Below are 21,636 nucleotides of genomic sequence, written 5' to 3'. Positions count from 1 at the left end.
TGGTTCAACATGGCCTCGGAAAATGTCAACAAACGCAAATTGAAGTGTTTAATTCATCATTCCGGTAAAGTAACAGGCAAATTAACACCTTTTAGTTCTACATCATGGTTAAGACTTACTGAGTGCGCTAAAAAATGGCTAGAATGTGACTCTGAGAGCGAAGAAAATGCCATATCTAAAATTTTAAACGAACAGGGATTTGTCAACAGCCTTTATAATTCTGTAACAAATTTTGGCCACTTGGGATATCATAGATCCTGCTACCAGCGCTTTACAAACAGCCAACATATTGAACGGGCTCTGCGAGCTGTGCCACAACCTGATTCAACTGACATGTGTCCTGACCCAAGTAGTAGTGACTGTAACACAAGTTATGAACCACATTGGAAATTACGATCAGCTTCCAACCTGCAATTATCAGCCAGCACCACCCTTCCTGCTATATGTATTATCTGTAAAAGGACTGATAGATTTGTAACACTCCATCACAAACGTACCAGAGACAAACTGATACAGGCGGAAACAATGACAGCAGGTGAGTTTTAAGGCACTGTCTTAAATAGTATCCTAAACGACCAACAATAATTAATTTTATGCATTGTACAACTATATTTCTCTCTGACACAATATTTTTTATTGTATTTAAATTTAATAAAAGATTGGAACAGGTACAAATTAAAATAGTTAAATGGATTTTTAAAATAAATATTCATAGGGGTTGCTAGTCTCTTCGTACCATGGTCATTTCGTACCATAGTCATTTTGTACCTAATTTGATCGTTTCGTACCCTGGTCATTTCGTACCATTGCAATAAATCATTTCGTACCCTAGTCATTTCGTACCATAACTGAAAGTCATATCGTACCATGTCATAACAATCACCCTGATAGTGTCTTTTACCAAATGACATTAAATTACAATTTTGTTTGTTAATTTAAAGGATATTTTATCAGCAAAAGAATAAAAGTTATCGCCACTTTGTACAAACATTAGCAATTGGATAATTTGGCATTCAATAGGGTAGTTATTGTTTTAATGGTTGTTATTGTTTATTTCTTAAACAAATAAGATGCAAATAAGTAATATTCGGACATTTCAACTGTCAACTAAAATATGTGTTCATATTTTTTTATTATTATTAGCATATTTATTAATTGTTAATATAAAAAGCGCACTTTGGTCAACTGGATTATTGCCGATTTCTTACAGTAGAAACACTATTTCCCTTCTTAGACATATTTTTCCATACAAGTTTGCAAGTAATCTGTCTCCAAGTTGTTTTCTGTTGTTTGAAGAAAATTGTATTCAAAACTATACGGATTATCTTGGACCTGAAATGTATTCATCTTACCTGCTTTAAGGGCTATGTTTGTTTAATGTGTCAGTTTGAACGATGGTATGAAATGACTTTTTGCAATGGTACGAAATGACCCGGGTACGAAATGACTTGGGTACGAAATGACCAGGCAGCATGGTACGAACTGGATGGTACATTATGACTTGGGTAAGAAATGACCATGATTCTTTATATGCATGCCCTATTACAGTATCAGGGTTTCCTGCAGATATTTGTTTTTTAATTGTAAAAATTTATGTGTAACACCGGTGAGAAATACTGCATATACTTAATGATAATTTGATGATTGAGACTGTTTCAATGATATATATCACTGACACTGAGTCATACAGGACAATCAATCAATATCTGGACATATGCATAAAGAATGCTGAACGAGCACGGCGCACAGCAACTTCTAGTGGTACCCCGATTACTCACATTTACAGCAAGGCCCAGAAGACACCACACCAATGGAAAAAATGTATGTAAGGAAGCACTTATTACCTTTCTTTTTTCTTGTTGGAAAGAAGGAAACTACAGCAAGATGCAAGACATTGCCATCTATGACACCGTAGCAGATGAATGCCACTTGATTGACGTTAAGGATGGGAGTGCAACAGTGAGACATGTTGGTGATCTTGACTGTGATCATGAGGAGGCAGACACAAGATTACTGCTCCATACACTACATGCATCTATCAGTCACAATACTGTTGTCATAAAAAGTCCAGATACAGATGTTGCTGTAATTGCACTCAGTTTGAAGAGTAGAATAAAAGCCAATCTCTTGTTTCTGACAGGTGTCAAGAACCGAACACGGATCATCAATTTGCAGAAGATTTCAGCAACATTATCACCCAGAATATGCCAGTCGCTTATTAGAATGCACGTCTTTACAGGTTGTGATTCCACAAGTGCTTTTTATGGAAAAGGAAAGAAGAAAGCTTTTGAATTGACTATTGCATCAAGTGACTTTATTGAAGCATTCTCAACATTAGGTGAGCAGTTTGATTTGAGTGAATCAGTCTTCACAGTACTTGAGCAATTTGTCATTGTACGGACAATCGAAATCTACCAGCGTAAATGAAGCTAGATATCAAATCTTTTGTATGGCGAAATCATCAGAAATGAGTTTGCCGCCAACTCAAGATGCTTTGCGACAACACTGCAAAAGATCCAACTATCAGGCAGCCATTCACAGAAGAGCACTACTGCAGTTCATTTCCCCTCCATCACCCACTAACCATGGCTGGAATGTGAAAAATTATGAACTGCTTATTTACTGGATGTCAAAAGACCCAGCTCCAGAGGCTGTTCTTTTGAATGTACACTGTAGATGCAAAGCAGGTACATGCTCTACTGCCAAATGTTCATGCCATTCAATCAAACTAGCTTGTACAGATTTTTGTAAATGCTCCAAAAGCTGCTTAAACAAGAAAGATGATGACATGAAATTAATCGACACAGTGATGATGATGATGACGATGATGCTGATTATGATGATGAAGTGTGAAAATGGCAGGGTTTCTTGCAGAAATTTTGTTTAGGGTAGGCTCTATTTTGTTTTGTTTATCATATGTGACATTGGTGAGAGATACTGGATATTTAATGATACTTTGATGATTAAGACTGTTTCATTGATATATGTCACTGACACTGAGTCATACAGGAAAATGTGAAAAAAAAATTAACATTATAAAAAAACTATTAATCTGAAATTTGAGGGTACACAATTTTACTTGTTTTACCCATTATTTTTACCCTCTGGAAAAATACCTGGGAAAAGATGACAATGAAGTGTTATCAACACAGTGATGATTAATTACGATAATGACTGATTATATATTGCACTATTATGAGTATGTTTATTAGAATGTTCTAATCAGGGTTTCCTGCAGAAATTGTTTTTAGAGTAGGCACTTTGTAATTCTTTGAGATCGCTATGCAATTCTAAAAGTAATACTATACAAAATAAGTAATTGCTAATCAATGGATAATTTTTGCTAATCATTTCTAAAACAAAATGTTCCAGTATATACATGTATAAGAATATCATGTTATGATAAAAGTGTTGCTAATGACAGTTGTGATCATGATGTCTAAAATGAAAGGTTTTATTTTATTTTTTTGTATATTACATATTATCTTGAAGAGATTGTTGCTATTTTTAGAATTTGACATGCTTCTATTTGGATAATTATTAAAATAATACAAAATATATGACAAAATATTAAGTACATTGTGAAAAGGAACAATATAAATATATATGTAAAATTTGCAATTGTATATGTTTAGTTATGCCAATGGATACGAGCAAATTGTTTTATTTCTAAAAATAGCACTATATTTACATTATCATGATTTACGCAGGATTTACTAAACATCTTGCAATTTTTTCAAGTTTTTTATGAAGATTATACATATTAATGATGAAATATACACAATTTGTTTGAAAACATTAGCATTTTCAAAACAAAAAGTAAATAACATTTTACTGTTTGGAAAATTATGACTGAATTTTTGTTTTGTTTTTAATCGTAAACATGCGTTAACATGCTTCAAATTGGTTGTGTGCTTAAATGAAGTTACTAAATAGTAACATGGTTCTCTGACAAACACAAATATATCAATTTATTTAATATGAGATGATTATTAACAAAGTTATGAGTGTTCAAAGATGACACGTATCTGCATAAAAATACCTAAAGATTTACCCCGACAGGGTACCTTTAAAGTCAAATTTTATAAAGTTGTGCAAGTTTGTTTGCTGGAAACAAGTGAATTCCATTAGGTAAGACATGTATATACATGAAAACATAATTGTTTTTTAGTCCATCTGATAGTGGAACGAAATCCTATTTCTAGGCACATATTTCAGCTCAGCCGACGGCCTACATGAGGCAATAAGATATGAGCCAAGTGATAAGAGAAACCTATGTTGAAACCGTGGACTGTGTATATTTTATAATGTGGTGAGATACAAGCTATGACTGAAAATATGTATGTCTCTCTCACCTCCAACATGACCTGGTCCAACACCACCTGGGTCAACTCACCTGGTTCAACATGACCTGGGTCAACTCACCTGGTCCAACACGACCTGGGTCAACTCACCTGGTCCAACACGACCTGGGTCAAGTCACCTGGTCCAACACGACCTGGGTCAACTCACCTGGTCCAACACGACCTGGGTCAACCCACCTGGTCCAACACGACCTGGGTCAACTCACCTGGTCAAGCACGGCCTGAGTCAACTCACCTGGTCAAGCACGGCCTGGGTCAACTCACCTGGTCAAGCACGGCCTGGGTCAACTCACCTGGTCCAACATGGCCTGGGTCAACTCACCTGGTCCAACATGACCTGGGTCAACTCACCTGGTCAAGCACGGCCTGGGTCAACTCACCTGGTCCAACATGGCCTGGGTCAACTCACCTGGTCCAACATGACCTGGGTCAACTCACCTGGTCCAACACGGGCCTGGGTCAACTCACCTGGTCCAACATGGCCTGGGTCAACTCACCTGGTCCAACATGACCTGGGTCAACTCACCTGGTCCAACATGACCTGGGTCAACTCACCTGGTCAAGCACAGCCTGGGTCAACTCACCTGGTCAAGCACGGCCTGAGTCAACTCACCTGGTCAAGCACGGCCTGAGTCAACTCACCTGGTCAAGCACGGCCTGGGTCAACTCACCTGGTCCAACATGGCCTGGGTCAACTCAACCTGGTCAAGCACCGCCTGGGTCAACTCACCTGGTCCAACATGACCTGGGTCAACTCACCTGGTCCAACATGACCTGGGTTAACTCACCTGGTCCAACATGACCTGAGTCAACTCCGGTGTGAACTGCTTGAGGGCGGCCAGACTGTGTGCCAGGATGTTGAGCATTCTGCGGGGAAAACAAAATATCAGGGTATTGGGATTATACATACAATTAAGGAATTGTCTGTCATTTTGTTTACATTCATCAACTGCACAAAAAAAAATCAACTGCACACTGTGAAATGGCGAAGACGTTCACACATAAGTTTGTAGATTATTTTTGTTGTTGTTCATACTCAAATGAATAACAGAAAACGTTAAAATTAAATTTGGAACATACTTACAAATAATAACGCTAAAAGTTCGTATTTAATTTTCAATTATTCTTTTGGTTGTTAGCAATAATGCTCATTAAGACAATAAGTACATTAAGTACCAATATAATGCTCATTAAGACAATAAGTACATTAAGTACCAATATAATTGACATCATCAGATACAACATTCCCCGACAACAACATTTTTACTTTCGTCGAGAAATTAACAAACTTGCATTGCTACTGTTAGATCAATGGGAAAACGTTAAATTGTAATTAATGTAACAGAAAATTAATTATCATATCATGAATATTCAAACAACATATATACGTGTGTACAGGATTAAGTAAAGATGCAAATAAACCACATTCAAACTTTAACAAAAAGGCAACAGCAGATAACCCAAAATCTTTGAGATAACAAATAGACAGACAGACAGAAAGACAGACAAATAGACAGTACTGTTGCTGTATTTGAACGAGTTGCACTGAGGGCTGGTCGAGGTCATCTGTAGATGCTTGGTGCTGTAACAAGGGAGACGACTGCACCTCACTCTTCTTGCTGCCACCATCCTGACCTCTCTACAATAGCACAGAAAACAAGATGGCCCGTTTTAACCACCACAAAAACAGATTTGCTCGGATATGAATGTCTCCCTTATCCTAATTGATGTTGCATGTTTTGTTGTTTTTAAATCAAACTGTTAAAAATATTTAGTAATACAAATTTTCATTTCCTAATTGTATTTAAGAGATTCAGCTAAACATTTATGGTTTCAGCTAAACATTCATGGATTGAGCTAAACATTTATGGAGGTAACCATAAACCAAGTTAAACAAAAAACTTTTAACACTGAGTAAATTAGAAAAGTTGATGCCACCATGGCTAAAAAAAAATACTGGGTAATAATTATATTTCGCCTTTCAAAGACTGGAAGAACGTTTTTTGACACAAGGGCACCAACAAAGCTATGTCAGACCGAAAAGTCTCCTCAATGTAGTTAATGTCATCAATACAAAGCTACGTCAGATTGAAAAGTCTCCTCACTAAGGTTATTGTCATCAATACAAAGCTACGTCAGACCGAAAAGTCTCCTCACTGTGGTTAATGTCATCAATACAAAGCTATGTCAGACCGAAAAGTCTCCTCAGTGGTTAATGTCATCAATACAAAGCTACGTCAGACCGAAAAGTCTCCTCAGTGGTTAATGTCATCAATACAAAGCTACGTCAGACCGAAAAGTCTCCTCACTGTGGTTAATGTCATCAATACAAAGCTACGTCAGACCGAAAAGTCTCCTCACTGTGGTTAATGTCATCAATACAAAGCTATGTCAGACCGAAAAGTCTCCTCAGTGGTTAATGTCATCAATACAAAGCTACGTCAGACCGAAAAGTCTCCTCAGTGGTTAATGTCATCAATACAAAGCTACGTCAGACCGAAAAGTCTCCTCACTGTGGTTAATGTCATCAATACAAAGCTACGTCAGACCGAAAAGTCTCCTCACTGTGGTTAATGTCATCAATACAAAGCTACGTCAGACCGAAAAGTCTCCTCACTAAGGTTATTGTCATCAATACAAAGCTACGTCAGACCGAAGTCTCCTCACTGTGGTTAATGTCATCAATACAAAGCTATGTCAGACCGAAAAGTCTCCTCAGTGGTTAATGTCATCAATACAAAGCTACGTCAGACCGAAAAGTCTCCTCACTGTGGTTAATGTCATCAATACAAAGCTATGTCAGACCGAAAAGTCTCCTCAGTGGTTAATGTCATCAATACAAAGCTACGTCAGACCGAAAAGTCTCCTCACTGTGTTTAATGTCATCAATACAAAGCTATGTCAGACCGAAAAGTCTCCTCACTGTGGTTAATGTCATCAATACAAAGCTATGTCAGACCGAAAAGTCTCCTCAGTGGTTAATGTCATCAATACAAAGCTACGTCAGACCGAAAAGTCTCCTCAGTGGTTAATGTCATCAATACAAAGCTACGTCAGACCGAAAAGTCTCCTCACTGTGGTTAATGTCATCAATACAAAGCTATGTCAGACCGAAAAGTCTCCTCACTGTGGTTAATGTCATCAATACAAAGCTATGTCAGACCGAAAAGTCTCCTCAGTGGTTAATGTCATCAATACAAAGCTACGTCAGACCGAAAAGTCTCCTCAGTGGTTAATGTCATCAATACAAAGCTACGTCAGACCGAAAAGTCTCCTCACTGTGGTTAATGTCATCAATACAAAATGTGTCCTACCTCCAAGATGAAGAGGAGATATCTGGGTCGAATCAACAAGGCAATGAATGTCTGACACATGATCACCATCGACGTCTGAAAACAAATAATCACAGGTCAAGTAACAAAATAAGCGTACGAGACTGAGGGGGGGTGAGGGGGGGTCAGGGGGGGTCAGAGGGTGGGCAACTGCACCCCTCCCCCCAGTGCTGGAGCAAATCCTCAAATTCGTGCAAAAATTATAGAGATATTCGCGCAAAATGTGCTAAACTGACACCTTTTTACTGTGTACTTCCAGCATTCTAGTTAGTTGTAATCCATGTAAAAATGTGTAGTGATTCGTTTGTAACCCTATATAGCTGTTTGGTAGTAATACTAAAATGAATAAATGTTGTTATCCACAGATTCAGGAATTTTTGTTTAATTCGTGCAAAAACCAGCCTGCCCCCTTACAATAATGGGAGCCTGTATGCCTATGAGTAACAACAACAAAGAGTAATCTATTAGTTGTGGTTTTAAAGTTTGATGAACGGAAGGAGAGGATTGTCTGTTTAACAACATCTCATCACAGTTTACACTGTGGCTATTTGGTATCTAACATATGGTTTCATGTAGAGAGAAAGAGAGAAAACCTGCCACATAGACTAACATACTCCTAAAGAGAGTAGCGAGGAAACATTTGTAAGCACTTTTCCATACAGGACAGCACATACCATGATGAGCCAGTCATGAAGCACTGGTTGAGATTGGAAAAACCCAGATTCCACAGAGGGTCATCGATCCTGCAACCGCTCACACCTCAGGCAGGTACTGGGCTACATCCTGCACTGTTTGACGCTGGTGTATTACTCAGTGAATTACATGATACCCAATGTTCTGTCTTGTCAAGGAGTAACGTCACATGTGGGGAGAAACCATGATACACTACACAGAAAGCACAACTCACGAGAAGTTTGTTGAGAACGTCAGCCAGGTGAAACCTCCACTCGTGACGGAACATGGACAACTGGAGGATGAAGCCGCAAGTTGACTCAGCCTCTCTCAGTGCCGGCTCCATCAGACTCAGAGATGCCACCTTCATACACTGAAAAACAGATAATACACTGAAACACAGATAATACACTGAAACACAAATAATACACTGAAACACAAATAATACACTAATACACTGAAACACAGATAATACACTGAAACACAGATACTCAGACTTAGAGATGTCACCTTCATACACTGAAACACAGATAATCAGACTTAGAGATGTCACCTTCATACACTGAAACACAGATAATACACTGAAACACAGATAATCAGACTTAGAGATGTCACCTTCATACACTGAAACACAGATAATCAGACTTGGAGATGTCACCTTCATACACTGAAACACAGATAACACTGAAACACAGATAATCAGACTTAGAGATGTCACCTTCATACACTGAAACACAGATAATCAGACTTAGAGATGTCACCTTCATACACTGAAACACAGATAATACACTGAAACACAGATAATCAGACTTAGAGATGTCACCTTCATACACTGAAACACAGATAATCAGACTTAGAGATGTCACCTTCATACACTGAAACACAGATAACACTGAAACACAGATAATCAGACTTAGAAATGTCACCTTCATACACTGAAACACAGATAACACTGAAACACAGATAATCAGACTTAGAGATGTCACCTTCATACACTGAAACACAGATAATCAGACTTAGAGATGTCACCTTCATACACTGAAACACAGATAATACACTGAAACACAGATAATCAGACTTAGAGATGTCACCTTCATACACTGAAACACAGATAATACACTGAAACACAGATAATCAGACTTAGAGATGTCACCTTCATACACTGAAACACAGATAATACACTGAAACACAGATAATCAGACTTAGAGATGTCACCTTCATACACTGAAACACAGATAATACACTGAAACACAGATAATCAGACTTAGAGATGTCACCTTCGTACACTGAAACACAGATAATACACTGAAACACAGATAATCAGACTTAGAGATGTCACCTTCGTACACTGAAACACAGATAATACACTGAAACACAGATAATCAGACTTGGAGATGTCACCTTCGTACACTGAAACACAGATAATACACTGAAACACAGATAATCAGACTTGGAGATGTCATCTTCGTACACTGAAACACAGATAATACACTGAAACACAGATAATCAGACTTAGAGATGTCACCTTCGTACACTGAAACACAGATAATACACTGAAACACAGATAATCAGACTTAGAGATGTCACCTTCATACACTGAAACACAGATAATACACTGAAACACAGATAATCAGACTTAGAGATGTCACCTTCATACACTGAAACACAGATAATACACTGAAACACAGATAATCAGACTTAGAGATGTCACCTTCACACACTGAAACACAGATAATACACTGAAACAGAGATAATCAGACTTAGAGATGTCACCTTCACACACTGAAACACAGATAATACACTGAAACAGAGATAATCAGACTTAGAGATGTCACCTTCACACACTGAAACACAGATAATACACTGAAACACAGATAATCAGACTTAGAGATGTCACCTTCGTACACTGAAACACAGATAATACACTGAAACACAGATAATCAGACTTAGAGATGTCACCTTCGTACACTGAAACACAGATAATACACTGAAACACAGATAATCAGACTTAGAGATGTCACCTTCATACACTGAAACACAGATAATCAGACTTGGAGATGTCACCTTCATACACTGAAACACAGATAACACTGAAACACAGATAATCAGACTTAGAGATGTCACCTTCATACACTGAAACACAGATAACACTGAAACACAGATAATCAGACTTAGAGATGTCACCTTCATACACTGAAACACAGATAATCAGACTTCGCCATGCCACCTTCATACACTGAAACACAGATAATATCTAGTCTGTTTTTGAAAGAAAAGTACTTGCTGTTTAACATCTCCCAAACACATTGCAACTACTGGTGGTCAAAGTCAGATAGAGACAAAGATGAAAATAAATTGGAATAAAAGTTTCTGGCACAAGTCTTTTTGTAAATATTTCTTTCGACATTCGTCTAAAAAAAAATCAATCCTGGGAGTGAGCTTTAGTGAGCTCCAAGGATTGATTTTGTTGAAACGTGGATCAGAAAAATCATCTACAAAAGGATGAGTGTCAGAAATATTTTCTAGTTCAATGTTACTTATAATTTTAGTATAATTATTATAAAATTCACTGCATTTGATTTATGACCCTGCTTACAGCTGATATATATCACTTCACTAGATGGAATGCATGCAGAGCTACATATTACACGACATTACATACTGCCTTTGATTATGGAATGACTTAATGATAAGGTAGCAACGGCCTAAACCTATGTGTGCTAGACGACTTCTGGCACCTTTCTACTGGTTGACTGAACTAGGAACAAAAATCTGGGATAACTTTGCAAGGTGTTAAAATAGGGTTATATTTTTCGAAGAAAAAGGACAGCAGTAGTTCATAGGTAGCCCTATATTCTGGAATTCCAAAACCAATCCACAGTGTAGTGCAGTGTATGATCTAGAGCATGGAATACTGGCTCAACAGACAAAACCAATCCACAGTGTAGTGCAATGTATGATCTAGAGCATGGATACTGGCTCAACAGACAAAACCAATCCACAGTGTAGTGCAGTGTATGATCTAGAGCATGGAATACTGGCTCAACAGACAAAACCAATCCACAGTGTAGTGCAGTGTATGATCTAGAGCATGGAATACTGGCTCAACAGACAAAACCAATCCACAGTGTAGTGCAGTGTATGATCTAGAGCATGAATACTGGCTCAACAGACAAAACCAATCCACAGTGTAGTGCAATGTATGATCTAGAGCATGAATACTGGCTCACCAGACAAAACCAATCCACAGTGTAGTGCAATGTATGATCTACAGCATGGATACTGGCTCAACAGACAAAACCAATCCACAGTGTAGTGCAATGTATGATCTAGAGCATGGAATACTGGCTCAACAGACAAAACCTCTTGAAATACGAGAACTGCATGTTCTCCACACGTACTCTCATGTTAATACATTAATTATATTATAAAATGGTTCGACAACCTTGATTGCTATAAGCTTCCTGATCTATTCTGTACTGGTATACAGTGATTATATAAAACGCTCATCAATGTATTTTCCGGTAACTAATGACAATACCTGTTGTAGTCGTTCCTGGTGGGCTCCAGCGAAACTGAGGGCGTCATCGAGAAACGAGTATCTCAGGGTAGACAGCAGGAAGGAGTGGAGTTCAATACTCAGGCAGTACACGCCGTGCCAGGAGTGGGATGAGTGCTTGTACGTGGAACTGCCCTGAATACACAACAAACATACTCAGTAAATACACACAATACTAACAATAACAGGTGAAGTTAATACTCAGACAGTACAAACCATGCCAGGAGTGGGATGAGTGCTTGTACGTGGAACTGCCCTGAATACACAACAAACATACTCAGTAAATACACACAATACTAACAATAACAGGTGAAGTTAATACTCAGACAGTACAAACCATGCCAGGAGTGGGATGAGTGCTTGTACGTGGAACTGCCCTGAATACACAACAAACATACTCAGTAAATACACACAATACTAACAATAACAGGTGAAGTTAATACTCAGACAGTACAAACCATGGCAGGAGTGGGATGAGTACTTGTACGTGGAACTGCCCTGAATACACAACAAACATACTCAGTAAATACACACAATACTAACAATAACAGGTGAAGTGAATACTCAGGCAGTACACGCCGTGCCAGGGGTGGGATGAGTGATTGTACGTGGAACTGCCCTGAATACACAACAAACATACTCAGTAAATACACACAATACTAACAATAACAGGTGAAGTTAATACTCAGGCAGTACACGCCGTGCCAGGGGTGGGATGAGAGATTGTACGTGGAACTGCCCTGAATACACAACAAACATACTCAGTAAATACACACAATACTAACAATAACAGGTGAAGTTAATACTCAGGCAGTACACGCCGTGCCAGGGGTGGGATGAGTGATTGTACGTGGAACTGCCCTGAATACACAACAAACATACTCAGTAAATACACACAATACTAACAATAACGCATTATTTAAAAAACCCAAGTATTTTAAGAGTACTGGTAAAGCAATACATGTCCCCTACCAGGCCTAACACATTTTCATATCTCCTAAATTCAAGGGCCATAACTCGCCATCAAAGTCAAACTTGATCTGTACATGATAAAAGTTAAATACACAAAATTTCAGTAAATGTTCACAATACTAATAATAACACATTATTAAAAAAACTAGCATTCTGAAAGTACTGCTAAAGCAATACATGTTCCCTAAGGGGCCCAACAAATCAAATTGTCATATGTCCTGAGTTTAAAGTCCATAATTCTGATAAAAATGGGTAAATCAAACTTGATATGATAAACATAGAGTCCCCTCCAACTGGACCGAGATGAGACTAAAAAGACTGATTTAAACAGAACAAATTTCATATGAAACCAAATATTTGAGTGTATAACAGTTAGAGAAGATTTAGCTACTGACAAACCTTGGCTGGTACAGGTGGTTTGGTGAACAAGTCATCGTTTGTGTAACAGTTAGAGGAGAGTTAGCTACTGACAAACCTTGGCTGGTACAGGTGGTTTGGTGAACAAGTCATCGTTTGTGTAACAGTTAGAGAAGATTTAGCTACTGACAAACCTTGGCTGGTACAGGTGGTTTGGTGAACAAGTCATCGTTTGTGTAACAGTTAGAGGAGAGTTAGCTACTGACAAACCTTGGCTGGTACAGGTGGTTTGGTGAACAAGTCATCGTTTGTGTAACAGTTAGAGGAGAGTTAGCTACTGACAAACCTTGGCTGGTACAGGTGGTTTGGTGAACAAGTCATCGTTTGTGTAACAGTTAGAGAAGATTTAGCTACTGACAAACCTTGGCTGGTACAGGTGGTTTGGTGAACAAGTCATCGTTTGTGTAACAGTTAGAGGAGAGTTAGCTACTGACAAACCTTGGCTGGTACAGGTGGTTTGGTGAACAAGTCATCGTTTGTGTAACAGTTAGAGGAAATTTAGCTACTGACAAACCTTGGCTGGTACAGGTGGTTTGGTGAACAAGTCATCGTTTGTGTAACAGTTAGAGGAGAGTTAGCTACTGACAAACCTTGGCTGGTACAGGTGGTTTGGTGAACAAGTCATCGTTTGTGTAACAGTTAGAGGAGAGTTAGCTACTGACAAACCTTGGCTGGTACAGGTGGTTTGGTGAACAAGTCATCGTTTGTGTAACAGTTAGAGAAGATTTAGCTACTGACAAACCTTGGCTGGTACAGGTGGTTTGGTGAACAAGTCATCGTTTGTGTAACAGTTAGAGGAGAGTTAGCTACTGACAAACCTTGGCTGGTACAGGTGGTTTGGTGAACAAGTCATCGTTTGTGTAACAGTTAGAGGAAATTTAGCTACTGACAAACCTTGGCTGGTACAGGTGGTTTGGTGAACAAGTCATCGTTTGTGTAACAGTTAGAGGAGAGTTAGCTACTGACAAACCTTGGCTGGTACAGGTGGTTTGGTGAACAAGTCATCGTTTGTGTAACAGTTAGAGGAGAGTTAGCTACTGACAAACCTTGGCTGGTACAGGTGGTTTGGTGAACAAGTCATCGTTTGTGTAACAGTTGGTGACGACCAGACACGTGTGGGATGTCACGTTACCCAGGGCTAGAGTTGCAGCTCCCTGGAAAACACAATGTTTACTTGATAAAGACAATGTCTACTTGATATACACAATGTCTACTTGATAAACACAACGTTTACTCACTGAAACAGATGAGGTTTTACATAACAGTATCAGCAAATAGTGACAACAACCAAAACCACCATCCAGTGTCAGAAAGTTTACTTTGTTAGTGACATTCAATGTCACATTATTAGAGTTTTAGTCTCACTTTATTGACATTCAATGTCACATCATTACCCAGTTTTAGTCTCACTTTACTGACATTCAATGTCACATCATTACCCAGTTTTAGTATCACTTTACTGACATTCAATGTCACATTATTACTGAGTTTTAGTCTCACTTTATTGACATTCAATGTCACATTATTACTGAGTTTTAGTCTCACTTTATTGACATTCAATGTCACATTATTACCGAGTTTTAGTCTCACTTTATTGACATTCAATGTCACATTATTACCCAGTTTTAGTCTCACGTTATTGACATTCAATGTCACATCATTACCCAGTTTTAGTCTCACTTTACTGACATTCAATTGTACTTACATCTGTTGCATTTTATACAGACATAACAACACGTTGTGACTTGCTTTTAAACTGAATGATTTTACAACAACTTAGTGTGAACAAAATTAAAAGTTTCATCACAAACAATTGTGAAATAAATCCTCGCCGAATGCGAATTTCGTTGTTTACATAACTAAACATGATAAAATGTATATGAAACTAGCAAAGAACCACGATAAATTTACAAGACCACAATTAATTTTGTTGAGAACTTACCGCTTCTGAATTGGCGATGGTCAGCAGCAGGAGAAACACTGTGTGTACGTAGGAGAGACCCTGTCTCGCCTGGAATACAAGTTAGACAAGCATTCTGAGAATACTGCTAAATACATGTCCCCTACCAGGCCCAACAAATTTTCCTATCTCCTAAATTCAAGGGGCATAACACTGAGAAAAATGGGTAAATCACCCTGAAAATAAAACTTGATCTGCAACAGTACATGATAAAGTTATATACAAAATTTCATTTCAGTATCTTGAGGCATTGCAAAAAACAAACATCCAGAAAAAAAATTCATATTTCTTAAGTCCTAGGGCCATAACTCCATGAAAAATGGGTAAATTGCCATGAAAGAAAGAAAGAAATGTTTTATTTAACGACGCACTCAACACATTTTATTTACGGTTATATAGCGTCAGACATATGGTTAAGGACCACACAGATTTGGAGAGGAAACCCACTGTCGCCACTACATGGGCTACTCTTTCCAATTAGCAGCATGGGATCTTTTATTTGCGCTTCCCACAGGCAGGATAGCACAAACCATGGCCTTTGTTGAACCAGTTATGGATAACTGTTTGGTGCAAGTGGTTTACACCTACCCATTGAGCTTTGCGGAGCACTCACTCAGAGTTTGGAGTCGGTATCTGGATTAAAAATCCCATGGCTAGACTGGGATCCGAACCCAGTACCTACCAGCCCGTAGACCGATGGTCTAACCACGACGCCACCGATGCCGGTAAATTGCCATGAAAGTAAAACTTGATCTGTAGCAGAACAGGATAAGGCTATACACAAAATTTCTACTCGGTATCTTAAGGCATTGCAAAAAAAAAAACCCATCTTAAAAACACAAATAAGAATTCATATCTTCTAATTTCAAGGGCCGTAACTCCCATCAAAAATTTATAAATTGTCATGAAAGTCAAACATGATCTGTAACAGTACATGATAAAGCTATACATAAAATTCCAGCTCAATATCTCAATGCATGCTGAAACAAGATAACATGTGAAAAACTATATGGGACAAACGGACGAAGAGACAGGATGAGATGAAATCTAGTCCCCTTCAGTTAGACCGATATGGGACTGATAACTATACATGTATTTCATTCACAGATACAAATTTATCACAATTCTTCCTTTTCACCATAACCTAAATACTCAAGTTCTGACTCTTGACATCTCTTAAAACCAATGCTAAACTAGAAAACAAAACCCCTTAGAGCCTGGGTCTGCACAACTGCGAGTGCCAAACAAATGAACAGGTGATTTGCTTATATACAAGCAGTCACAAGTACACTTAAATGCACTGCAAAACAAATAATATCCTGCATTGAGTAAAAAAAAATAATAGAAAAGTAATTTAGTGTCTGGGTTGAAAATGTGCACTCCCACTGCACTAAAATACATACACAACAGTTTTATTGTTTATCTTATTAAGAACTGTTTTGTTAATTTACAAATTGTAACTAGTTGTGTAGTTTCTAACATCCTTTCCATGACTTATTTTATATAATCACATTCCATTGGACGTAATGACATCATTTTCTGAGATTTACCAAAGATTTTTTTAGTAACGTCGTCCAATCAGAACAGAGTAAAGAGTGGAAGGTTTATAATTATAAACCAATGGCCGTGACTATATTTCTGTATTACCTTCATGTGTTCCTCTATGGAGACGAGCAGCGTGAGTGTTATACCAATAGCCGTGACTATATTTCTGTTACCTTCATGTGTTCCTCTACAGAAACGAGCAGCGTGGGGATCACACAGTTCTGCTGTAGAACAGGCAGCCAGACGTCCTCGTCACCGATCCGCTCTATCAATTCAACGAGCAGGCTGCACGCTGCTATCTGAAGCTAACACAACGACAAAGCAAATCAATATCTTTACATCAACACAAGGAAGAGAGGGAAGGTGGGAAAGAGAGAGTGGAGAGGGAGGAAAGAGTGATGAGGAGTATTTTTGTTTTGTTTAACAACACCACTAGATCATTTATTAATCATCAGTTATTGGATGTCAAACATTTGATAATTTTGACATACAGCATCATAAAGGAAGACAGCTACATTATTCCAATAGTAGCAAGGGAACTTTTACATACACCGTCCTATAGCCTGGGTAGCATATAGCACGGCCTTTGTTAACCAGCCATGGTGCACTGGCTGGAACGAGAAATAACCCAGTAGGCCCACTGACAGGGATTGATCCTAGACTGATCATGCATCAGAGAGAGAGAGAGAGAGAGAGAGAGAGAGAGAGAGAGAGAGAGAGAGAGAGAGAGAGAGAGAGAGAGAGAGAGAGAGAGAGAGAGAGAGAGAGAGGTTACAAAAAATGAAATTGTCAAATTAACCTATTTGAGTATAAACCAGATATGGTGTTATGGTGTTGTGGTGTTGACAGACAGAAGGATCCTAACCTTCAACATAACCTGATTAGTCTCTTGGTTAGCTGGCTCATCCAACTGGCAGTTCACCGATGCTGATGTTTTTTCTGCTGGGTGTGACGTTTTCACTACTTTCAGCTCCTGGGTGCTGTGAGACAGCACAGAACAAACAACGGGCAACACAGACGTTAACACATCTCGGTCCATGTCTGCAAAAAACGTTGAGAAGTCAAGAAGTAAAACCATGTTTTTCAATAAATAACACTTTCAGTGGTTTCTTGTGTTCTTTAGTTCTATTAAAGTATTTGCCTCTTTGCTTATATTATTTTTTTATTTTGATGGAATTGTAGCCGATTTGACTGTTAGGTTTTACTGAGTACAAATTTAATACACCGTTAAAACTCTTCATGGTGGTGGTTCTCTTGTTATTTCCAGAGGATCAGGGTTTCTCTGTTAACAAGAACTGTAACTCCAGGTAATTAATTCTACTCAATTGTGGTAACTCACTTAGGCCGACGTCGTCCCTTCGTACAAACAAGAACTATAACTCCAGGTAATTAATTCTACACAATTATGGTGAGTCACTCACTGAGGCCGACGTCGTCCCTTCGTACAAACAAGAACTATAACTCCAGGTAATTAATTCTACACAATTATGGTGAGCAACTCACTTAGGCTGACGTCGTCCCTTCGTACAAACAAGAACTATAACTCCAGGTAATTAATTCTACACAATTATGGTGAGTAACTGACTTAGGACGACGTCGTCCCTTCGTACAAACAAGAACTATAACTCCAGGTAATTAATTCTACACAATTATGGTGAGTAACTCACCGAGGCCGACGTCGTCCCTTCGTACAAACAAGAACTATAACTCCAGGTAATTAATTCTACACAATTATGGTGAGTAACTCACTTAGGACGACGTCGTCCCTTCGTACAAACAAGAATTATAACTCCAGGTAATTAATTCTACACAATTATGGTGAGTAACTCACTGAGGCCGACGTCGTCCCTTCGTACAAACAAGAACAATAATTCCAGGTAATTAATTCTACACAATTATGGTTAGTAACTCACTGAGGCCGACGTCGTCCCTTCGTACAAACAAGAACTATAACTACAGGTAATTAATTCTACACAATTATGGTGAGTAACTCACTTAGGACGACGTCGTCCCTTCGTACAAACAAGAATTATAACTCCAGGTAATTAATTCTACACAATTATGGTGAGTAACTCACTGAGGCCGACGTCGTCCCTTCGTACAAACAAGAACAATAATTCCAGGTAATTAATTCTACACAATTATGGTTAGTAACTCACTGAGGCCGACGTCGTCCCTTCGTACAAACAAGAACTATAACTACAGGTAATTAATTCTACACAATTATGGTGAGCAACTCACTTAGGCTGACGTCGTCCCTTCGTACGTGTTGTAAGATGACGGTCAGTGATGCGATCAAACCAATCTGTACCGACGGGATCAGGGTCTCTCTGTTGGCGCATGTCAGCCACACAGCGTCCTGGAGGGTCTTCACCGACTCCGACGGATTGCTCACCGAACTGTTGGGGAGAACTGTATTATTTAAACAAGTCAGGGTACACTAAAATATTGTCGGGGTTCACTAAAATAACGTCATGGTTCACTAAAATAACGCTGTCAGGGTTCACTAAAATAATGTTGTCAGGGTTCACTAAAATAATGCTGTCAGGGTTCACTAAAATAATGTTGTCAGGGTTCACTAAAATAATGTTGTCAGGGTTCACTAAAATAATGCTGTCAGCGTTCACTAAAATAATGCTGTCAGCGTTCACTAAAATAACGCTGTCAGGGTTCACTAAAATAATGTTGTCAGGGTTCATCAGGGTTCACTAAAATAATGTTGTCAGGGTTCACTAAAATAATGCTGTCAGGGTTCACTAAAATAACGCTGTCAGGGTTCACTAAAATAATGTTGTCAGCGTTCACTAAAATAATGTTGTCAGGGTTCACTAAAATAATGCTGTCAGGGTTCACTAAAATAATGTTGTCAGGGTTCACTAAAATAATGTTGTCATGGTTCACTAAAATAATGTTGTCATGGTTCACTAAAATAACGCTGTCAGGGTTCACTAAAATAATGTTGTCAGGGTTCACTAAAATAATGTTGTCAGGGTTCACTAAAATAATGCTGTCAATAATGCTGTCAGGGTTCACTAAAATAATGTTGTCATGGTTCACTAAAATAATGTTGTCATGGTTCACTAAAATAATGTTGTCAGGGTTCACTAAAATAATGCTGTCAGGGTTCACTAAAATAATGTTGTCAGGGTTCACTAAAATAATGTTGTCAGGGTTCACTAAAATAATGTTGTCAGGGTTCACTAAAATAATGTTGTCAGCGTTCACTAAAATAATGTTGTCATGGTTCACAAAAATAACGTCAGCGTTCACTAAAATAATGTTGTCAGGGTTCACTAAAATAATGTTGTCAGGGTTCACTAAAATAATGTTGTCAGCATTCACTAAAATAATGCTGTCAGCGTTCACTAAAATAATGCTGTCAGCGTTCACTAAAATAATGTTGTCAGCATTCACTAAAATAATGCTGTCAGCGTTCACTAAAATAATGCTGTCAGCGTTCACTAAAATAATGCTGTCAGGGTTCACTAAAATAATGTTGTCAGCGTTCACTAAAATAATGTTGTCATGGTTCACAAAAATAACGTCAGCGTTCACTAAAATAATGTTGTCAGGGTTCACTAAAATAATGTTGTCAGGGTTCACTAAAATAATGTTGTCAGGGTTCACTAAAATAATGCTGTCAGGGTTCACTAAAATAATGTTGTCAGGGTTCACTAAAATAATGTTGTCAGGGTTCACTAAAATAATGTTGTCATGGTTCACTAAAATAATGTTGTCAGGGTTCACTAAAATAATGTTGTCAGGGTTCACTAAAATAATGTTGTCAGCGTTCACTAAAATAATGCTGTCAGCGTTCACTAAAATAACGTCATGGTTCACTAAAATAACGCTGTCAGGGTTCACTAAAATAATGTTGTCAGGGTTCACTAAAATAATGTTGTCAGGGTTCACTAAAATAATGTTGTCAGGGTTCACTAAAATAATGTTGTCAGGGTTCACTAAAATAATGTTGTCATGGTTCACTAAAATAACGCTGTCAGGGTTCACTAAAATAACGCTGTCAGGGTTCACTAAAATAATGTTGTCAGGGTTCACTAAAATAATGTTGTCAGGGTTCACTAAAATAATGTTGTCAGGGTTCACTAAAATAATGTTGTCAGGGTTCACTAAAATAATGTTGTCAGGGTTCACTAAAATAATGTTGTCAGGGTTCACTAAAATAATGTTGTCAGGGTTCACTAAAATAATGTTGTCAGGGTTCACTAAAATAATGCTGTCAGGGTTCACTAAAATAATGTTGTCAGGGTTCACTAAAATAATGTTGTCAGGGTTCACTAAACTAACGTTGTCAGCGTTCACTAAAATAATGTTGTCAGCGTTCACTAAAATAATGTCACCCTTCACTAAAATAATGTTGTCACCGTTCACTAAAATGCTGTCAGGGTTCACTAAAATAACGTTGTCAGGGTACACTAAACTAATATTGTCAGGGTTCACTAAAATAACATTGTCAGGGTTCACTAAAATAATGTTGTCAGCGTTCACTAAAATAATGCTGTCAGCGTTCACTAAAATAACGTCATGGTTCACTAAAATAACGCTGTCAGGGTTCACTAAAATAATGTTGTCAGCGTTCACTAAAATAATGTTGTCAGCGTTCACTAAAATAACGCTGTCAGGGTTCACTAAAATAACGCTGTCAGGGTTCACTAAAATAATGTTGTCAGGGTTCACTAAAATAATGTTGTCAGGGTTCACTAAAATAATGTTGTCAGGGTTCACTAAAATAATGTTGTCAGGGTTCACTAAAATAATGCTGTCAGGGTTCACTAAAATAATGTTGTCAGGGTTCAC

At 38.2% G+C, this 21,636-nt stretch overlaps 1 protein-coding gene across 1 annotated transcript in view; it reads right to left on the bottom strand.

Annotated features, from left to right (window-relative positions):
* Positions 1-21,636, bottom strand: part of LOC121382808 (nucleoporin NUP188-like) — a 137,070-nt gene that overhangs the window by 10,239 nt on the left and 105,195 nt on the right. The window contains exons 38-47 of the mRNA XM_041512428.1: positions 19,063-19,220; positions 17,687-17,862; positions 16,995-17,126; positions 15,259-15,327; positions 14,363-14,470; positions 11,910-12,062; positions 8,604-8,741; positions 7,679-7,753; positions 5,885-6,003; positions 5,153-5,231 (exon numbers count right to left, since the gene is read on the bottom strand). Coding sequence (XP_041368362.1) covers positions 5,153-5,231; positions 5,885-6,003; positions 7,679-7,753; positions 8,604-8,741; positions 11,910-12,062; positions 14,363-14,470; positions 15,259-15,327; positions 16,995-17,126; positions 17,687-17,862; positions 19,063-19,220 — 1,207 coding nt within the window. The remainder of the gene's footprint in view (positions 1-5,152; positions 5,232-5,884; positions 6,004-7,678; positions 7,754-8,603; positions 8,742-11,909; positions 12,063-14,362; positions 14,471-15,258; positions 15,328-16,994; positions 17,127-17,686; positions 17,863-19,062; positions 19,221-21,636) is intronic.

This window comes from Gigantopelta aegis, chromosome 10 (assembly GCF_016097555.1).
Source record: "Gigantopelta aegis isolate Gae_Host chromosome 10, Gae_host_genome, whole genome shotgun sequence".
Taxonomy (NCBI): domain Eukaryota; kingdom Metazoa; phylum Mollusca; class Gastropoda; order Neomphalida; family Peltospiridae; genus Gigantopelta; species Gigantopelta aegis.
The sequence above is the reverse complement of the archived record's forward strand: the minus strand, read 5'-3'. Positions and strand labels throughout refer to the sequence as shown.